Source organism: Platalea leucorodia (assembly GCF_965183815.1).
Source record: "Platalea leucorodia genome assembly, chromosome: 7".
Classification (NCBI taxonomy): Eukaryota; Metazoa; Chordata; class Aves; order Pelecaniformes; family Threskiornithidae; genus Platalea; species Platalea leucorodia.
The window spans coordinates 36330357-36338703 of NC_138829.1; the positions used below are offsets into that span (position 1 = coordinate 36330357).

Genomic DNA, 8347 nt, shown 5'->3' on the forward strand with positions numbered 1-8347 from the left:
GTCAAATTAGCTAAATAGAACTTTTATATATATATATAAAAATATATATATATAAAGATATCTAAAGTATATATATATATATATAAAGATATCTAAAGTATATATATATATATATATAAAGATATCTAAAGTTATATATATATATATAAAGATATCTAAAGTTTTTTTTCTTTGGGAAATTTTTTCCACAGATGTCAAGCTAAAAAAGAAATCTATTTTCATTTTGGTACAATCACAATTAACTTTAATAGTTAGCTAAACAGCACTTAGTATTCTCCAGAGCAGTAACTACTCTTCTGTTCCCACAGTGTCATGCATTCTACAGAGCAGTAATGACTCTTCTGTTCCCACAATGTCATTAATTGATCATTAACATAGTTTCTGTTGCAAAGTGATACTAAAGTTTCTGCACTGTATTTGACCATACCGCACCCAGATTACTTAAGACATAATGATCAACAACATTTTAATACAAAACAATACCGTGAACAAACTTTAACTACTTTTGAGGGGACTGGAGACCTCAACATTTAGCCTAGGCTTCAGGGGCGAGGGGTGGAACCCTGCAAGTTTGTGGAGCATGAGAAAAACAAGTGATTGTTCAGGCAAACCTAGCAGAAAAAAGTAAATCACCAGAGTTGCCTTCTGTGGGTATGCATATGCCTTGGAAGACATAACTGCTTTTGAGTCAGAATTCTATGCCAGAATTTGGTATATGGTAAATTTGCTAAAAGAATAAAAATAAACTTGGTACTTGAACTGTGATTGTTTTACTAGCTATTGTATGTTTTCACTAGACTGGAAGAACGTACTTATGTTAAGAGTAGCGTGGGTTTTTCTAGATAACTGAAAGGGGAAAAATTGGATAAAACTTTCAGATTTTCTATATGTTAGAGGAGAAGATGGCTATGGTTCTCCTAATGAGTGAACTGTAACTTGCCTGTTCCATTGTTTGTAAAATGGATGCAATACTTACCTGGCTCTCAAAGAATTCCTAAGACTCAATACATTTTTGCATGATGCTGATACAAAAGTGAGCTATAAAAATATTATCAGTTCACAGAACTAGACAGGTCTGCTAATGTAGTTATTTTTTATTCTAAAAAATGTTAACTATGATTAACTTGTACAGTTTTAGGCAGGTAGCACCTAAGAGGCAACCAGCACCAGCACCTTTGCCAGATTTCTGATTTCTATCAACACAATTCCGTGGCATCTTTAATCCCGATCAGTCTGGAAGTGGCTTCCAGAATTTCTAAGGTTTGTTTACAAACATCTCACTTTATCACACATTGAGGCAACAAGCTAGTTTAGCACTGATCAGACACGGCAGAACAATTTACATCACAACCTGCTCTTAGACCTAGCTGTCTAAGAGTATTATGACCAGAAGAAGTTGCAGATTGCACTAGATCCACATAAATTCTATTAAGAACATTGCTGATCTTTGAGGTTATGATTTTTAACTTATTTGAAAAGTAGTAGCCATGGGTTTAATTTTTTTTTTTTTTATTTAAGATTGACATAGCATTATAAACAACTAACTCCACTGCAAACAGCTTATCGTGGCTGAGCTTCCACATAGAATTATGCTACATATTCTGGGAAATTTTTCAGTTGCTTTCCTAAAGCCCTTTACTTACATCTCTCTTAGGAAACCAGACAGAGGGACACTGCATGGTGACATGCATTTAAAGATGATGTTTCATGATTTCTTTTTTCCATTGAGCAAACTCATCTTGTCTAGCAGTAACTGAAGTGCCTGAATTGTAGGATAAGCATAAGTCTTTGTGTGCTACAGTAAACATGCTTCCAGTACTCAAATGTAAGAGGCGAATGAGTAAGATCTCGCACTCAAAGGTTAAGAACAGAAATACCTTCATAATATTAAAATTTTGAGATCTTAGGGTTTCTGAGCTCTTAAGTGATCCTCAGATGGTTTTAGGACCACACAAGTGTTTGTCTAAATTATGACTTTCAAGTGCACTCTTGGAGTTGCTTGTTAGGTAGTTCTAAGTAATGTTTCAGGACTTTAGTGTGGACAAAGCAGGGAGATAGCAAATCAACACTATGCTGAAGATACATTTTGTCCCGATTGCAACAGAGTTTTTAAACACTTGTAAAAACAATTTAAACAAATGTTTTCTGTGAGCAAGGAAAAGGCCCTCTGACCTTACACGGTCTATAAGCTTGAATGCGTATTAAAATAGTTCATCGAATCTTTGAAAGGTGTATTTGTTTAAAAACAAGCACACTTAAACCTTACTCAAGACAAAAAAAAAAAAAAGGTAAATTTATAAGATAAAGATAGACACTTACAGTCACAGGAAAGAAACAGGGACCTCTTACCATGCACAAACATATAGTGAAGACAGAAATAGAAAAAAATATCTGCTAGAATAGAAACTGACTTGCTAACACATAGTCAGAACATCAAGCTCACAGTAGCATGAGCATAGCCTAGGGTGAAAGGTGCTATGAACAATTATTATTTCATTTCCATAGTCAGCAGATACACAGTTAACAAATTAAGATATCCAGTGAAGTGAATACTGCTGATATATTTTTCATCTCTGATCTGTAACACTTTCTGGACTAAATATATGTTAACATGCATTATGCAGTCTCACAAAGATTACTATAAGAAGAACTAGTAAAAAGCAGGGCTGTGCTACTAAGCATATGCTTCCTGTGTTCTACTGAACTGTCAGCATTAAATAGTCAATATGGCCGTGGACCAGCAAACTAGATCCTACTCTGTTGGTTTCAACAGCAAAGCTGATAGAATAAGTGCCTTTACAACTAGCAAAGTAGGAGACAAAGCCATATTGACTTTCAGAGAACTGTCTGCCAGTCAAAAGTACATTCTTTTACAGGCATTTTATGTACTACATAGCGGAAAAACATGGATGCAGATGGTTAAAGTAACTCTTCTGCTTACAATTCTACTCCAGAATCACAGTCACTAATGAAGATCTCCTCCAGAATAAATCATCTCCCTCCTGAAGCTGTCATATTCCAAGCCAAGATCTATTAATTACTTCTTTGCTTCCCTGAACTCACAACTTCAGTTATCTTGTTGCCAATTGAACATCTACCTTTAATTTTCTCTTTATGAACTTTCTGTTCAGAATTAAGCTCTCTGATGGAGAGGTTTCACTGAATCTAACATTTCTACACCCTCTGCATTTTCTAGTCTTTTCAGTCATTTTACCCTACCTCCTCCTCTTCCTCTCTATGCACTCTTCTCCCTTCTTTTATTTCTCTTTTCCTCCTATTATGACTTCTCTTTCTTTCCACATGATCACTTTTTAATCTTTAAAAGTTATTGTCAGCTCCACTTATATGCTACACTTCCCCTTCGTTTCTAAGGCAATCACATGGGATGCATTTACTTGTGCTCTACAGCTCTTCTTGTCAATCCAGATCATAGCAGCAACAGCATCTGTAGCTACTTATAATGTTGAGAGATCTTCCAAGTCATGTAGAACATGTTTTGAATCACTGTCCTATATAACCAAATCTCTTCTCTTTAAACTGATGAGAGCGGTTTAAAGTCTCTACAAACCTCCTAATCTTAGGACCAATATTCCTTTCTAAGACACTTCCTGCCTTCAATCTCATATTTTTCCTGAGCTCTTGCCCCAGCTGACATCCTGGCTTTTCTGTTGCCTTTACTTTTGGCAATTCATTTGCAGGATGATTCATCTTACTCATCCTAATGCAGGCTTTCATGGGACTTGAAGAAACCTCTACTTTCAGCATCTCCTTCTCATCATGCTATTGAATAAACACTGGTGTAATGCTGATCTCTCAGATGTAGTGATCATCTACATGACTTCACACTACCTCATATGACCCTCACTGTTTCTGTTTCCAAAGCACATGCCTATCATTCATCAGTTCAAGCTAAAAAGACCAAATTTGAGAGGTGAAAGAGCATACACTAATCGTCCCAAAGTAGATGTTTAACTTAAACGGAATAAGCTTTCGGTCTTTTCTAAAACCAAAAACAAAAACAAAAAACAAAAAACAAACAAACAAAACAAAACAAACAAACAAACAAAAAAAAAGAAAACAAAAGGCCTCCTAACTCTTTACTTTTGGAATTAGCAGGTACAACACCACGATTGTAACTCACACTATTCTGTCCACATTGTCATCTTCTACTCAGCACTGTTGTAGACCCACAGACAATATAACTAACTCCAAGATCCAATCTTTGTTCCTTGCCTTCTTAGCATAGGTTTTGGATTAACTTGGCTGTCTGGACAAAACTTGTCATTCTACAAAACATCCTGGAATCCATTTAAAACACTTCGGCAAAGCTTAGCCTTCTCACTCTTCACTTCAACTTAGCATATCCCCCTTTCTCATTTTTTCCCCCTTATCCAAACTGTAAGACAAATAACTTATACTTGTGTTCTTCACAGCTGTGTGTATTAATTCTTAATACCATCTTGGCTAGACATTCTTGTGATATTCTCTGCATATATGGCAAAAGGCTGCCAACTTCCCCTTACACACCATTGTTGACAGCAGCCTCTCTTACACATTATTTGCTTTTTCCAAACTTGTATAATTAAGTCCAGGAACATAAATTCAGCTGCATACTTTATACAGGAATTATACTTGTAATTGCACACGTAATATTAGCAAGTGCAGTATAATATTAACATGATGCAGTATATATTCTGAAATGTGATGCATCATCATCTCTACTTGCTGCCTATTGTTCTCCTTAACCCTAGACAGCAAACAAATCAAGGGCTTTTTCCAGAAAGTAAACTTAATATACACAAAGTAAATCTGTGCTTACATTTTAGGGGTTTCTGTGTTTTTAATATTGAAATAAAACTTATTCGGATCATAATAAGGAATTTCTAGAATAATATACAAAATATCATAGGTCAGCATATCTGCAACTGAAGATATAACCTCAGTCTGAACAGAACTATTAGAGTACAGGGTAATATCTTTACTTTAGTACTATGCATGGGAAGAAACTTGCTCAGTCACTCAGTTTACCTGTAATTATTCAGCAACTATGCTTTTTTCCCCACCATTTTTCTCCCTACCCCCACCCCTCCTCAAACGCCCAGATTAAAGTTTTTTCCGTCTCCTCCTTTATTGGCACGATGATGTGAATGAATTTCAGACAGTGTTTTTGTTGGTAGCTACAAGAACCTTCTTTAAGGAACTTCATTATCTAGGTTATCTATAGTTGTAAGAGTTGCACTTTACAATTTATTTAAATACCCTACTGGGAAATTCCAACATAGCTTAAGAACACACATAACGTCATAGAAGATGTACAAATACAGACACTGCTATGAATTGGCCAATGAAGAGTCTAAATTTCTGCAGCACACATCATAATTCACATGCATATATAGCTGAACTTAAATGCAACCAAGACTTTGCCACATATGCTTTGGGAATAGCTCATAGCACCAAAAGACACAGCATTAGCGAACAGATGTACTACTTACAAGCAGATTATTCAGAATAATTTTGAGTGCCTTCAGTACTAACATATTTTAATAATATAAAAAATAAACACAATTACTAATGAAAAAGTTGGAAAGCGAAACTAGGGACATAGGGCTCAGGCAACAGTCATGCTTGTCCATATATTACAATTCTTATTGTAAAAAGACAAATGGATAACTGATAGGCTCAAAAAGGTATACAGTTGTGATTTTTGTTTGGATTCTTTCGGTTTTGTAGAGAAGCAACTTTAAATCCATACTGATAATGCAAGAAGCAATCCAGTGTTATTTTATCTAGTTTAAAAATAGCCCTGCTCATTTCAAAATGTTTAATCTAAACATGTTGTTCACACACATTATGAGAATATTAGTATGATACGCAAAATGTAATGATTACTTGCTAAAGTTTACCAAATTGGTACTTGAAAGAACAATAAAAAACACACGTAGAAGTACAGATGACTGGCGTTTGTCTTATTCTCTCAAAAAAAAAAGCAGTAATCACACTAATCTCTTAGCATATATTACACACATGCATAAACAGATCCACAAACCTATAAAAATATGCGGTCACCTACGGTATAGAAAATTTTCAGTTATGCCTTTCTAGTCCACTAATAAATCAATGTAATTCACTAATATGTAACCTAAACATAGCCAGGACAGAAACAAATTAATACGATTTTAAAAACCTCCAGACACTCACCAAAAGACTGAATGCAGGTTTCAAGAAGATCTTCCAAAGTGGCCCCTTTGGCTAAGTGCCCCAACGGCACCATCGTGGCCTGGGTAAGATTTGAAAGGCTGGGACAATGACTGATCGGCTTCAGCTCAAGTGCTGATTCAGGGGCAGTGCTGCATGGTTGGGCAGGTTGCCTAAAAGAAAGCACAATAGTGAAGTAAATACCAGAAGATCGAGTGGTAAATTTTACACTGCAAGGAAAAGGAGCAGAGATTTAAAGGACAATTAACTCCCCGTAGCTAGGGTGCTGAAAGACATAACCCTCCCACTTAATACGCACACCAAAGAGACTGCTCAGTAAGTGACTTATTTTTTTTTTCTGCTAAATGTGGATTGTAGAGCACACGTTATAGAGATCCTTGAATGATCTGTCAAAATTATCAGAAGTCTTGTTTCTTTCTTAAGGAGTTATGTTTACATTACTATTTCAGCACAAGCATAAAAACCCCTCAAACTATGTAACAGGAATATTGTTATGCAGTAATTTACCACCACATATTTGTGTGCCCACCAAACGTAAAGGAGAAAAAAAAAATTATAACTATAATCAAATATTACACACATTGGAAAATGCCAGACTAGCTTTATTAATTTCATTTGGAAAATCACTAATAAGTAAACAAAATATCAGTGCAACTTTATAGTGGAGTATTTCACAATTAAAAAAAAAAACCAAACCAGATTAATTTGCATCTGTTCTATACTATTATTTCCTACTAAGTTGTTTTAAAATTGCATACATGACTAAATTAATGTTTTTAATAACAAAGGTAAGAGACACCAAAATAAAGTACATATCTAGTACGATGAAAAGTGCTGAAACATTTTTGCCTGTAAATAACAGGAACCACTTCAAAATCTGACTTGAGAGTATAACCATGCAGTTCACAAAAGGGCAACAATCACTGCTGTTTCAATAAAACTTGGGTTTATTTCAGGGAGAATTTACACTCTACAGTCTTCCTAAACAAGTGACTCCCAGCATCTTCAAGATGCTATCTTAAGCTTTCATACAACTTTTCTTGGAACACTATGCAAGACTTCATTAATAAACTGACAGTCCTGGGAAGAAAAGGCAAAGAAATTTATCCAGCGTGCGTATTACATAAAGATAGGGCAGGTAAAGACACAAACATCCCCGTATGGGCACTCCTGGATGAAGCTGGAAATACGCATGCCTTATGAAGACAGACCTGGCCCTACCTCACCCCAGTAAATTTCAAGCGTTATCTTAAATTTCTGTCTCATATGAATGCTGGGAAAGCCACCTGATGTCACTTATAACCCAGCACTGACCCCAGGCCTCCATAGTTTCAAAGTCAGGAAAACACAGGCCAGACCCTGCAGAGGTAGTGGCCATCACTTGGCTCCTCTGTAGTTAAGCTGACAGTGGCTATGCGAAGAATGCCCTCTTCCCTTCCCCCTTTCTCTAAATTTCCCTCTTAGCTTTGTGATCTGACTTCCTGTTCTCATATAAAAAGAGCAAGGGCCTGATCAGCTTTCAGGGTTTTCTTTTTACAAGCTTAAACTCCTCTCCTAACTTTATTCCAGTGCCTCTTCAACACAGGGCAAAGGATCCTAGCAATGCAGTAGTAATAAAGCAAGAGTTACGGCAGAAGATATTTTAGGTCTTGGCAACAGAGTGTAGAAAAGCTAAAGTGTCCACACCCCCAAAAAAGTTTACAATAACACCGTGGCCCACTTGGCAACACTGGACAGGCCAAACTCTGCCGGTGACGCGTCTGAAACTAACCCTTCATTAGAACAGATCCTCTTGCAGCAGTTACTTGACATGAAAAATAGATTAAAGCTGTGCTGGGGGGCGGGACGAGCACCCTGCACTTCCACTGCACGCTATCTGGCGGTGGGGAAGGACCCACAGACGAATGACCATCCGCTCGTGAGCTGACACCCGGGGCCGGTGGCGCTTCCCCGGCGCGGAGGGGACAGCCCTGCTCGCCGGCCCCGGCCGCAGCTCCTCGCCCGGCGCCCCGCGGCAGACGGCCGGCGGCGCCGCAGGTAACCGGAGCCGGGCCGAGGGCCGAGCCGCCGCTCCCGCTCAGCCGCCACCGTAGCGTGAGGCTCTCCCCAGCCCGCGCTGCCCGACCCGCCC

The 8347-nt window shown here is 37.6% G+C and overlaps 1 protein-coding gene across 2 annotated transcripts in view; it reads right to left on the bottom strand.

Annotated features, from left to right (window-relative positions):
• The window catches only part of RASGRP1 (RAS guanyl releasing protein 1), a 43242-nt gene that overhangs the window by 34116 nt on the left and 779 nt on the right, over window positions 1-8347 (bottom strand). For both annotated transcript variants that reach the window (XM_082317963.1, XM_082317962.1), the window contains exon 2: window positions 6199-6368. In XM_082317963.1, the coding sequence (XP_082174089.1) occupies window positions 6199-6368 (170 nt within the window). The remainder of the gene's footprint in view (window positions 1-6198; window positions 6369-8347) is intronic.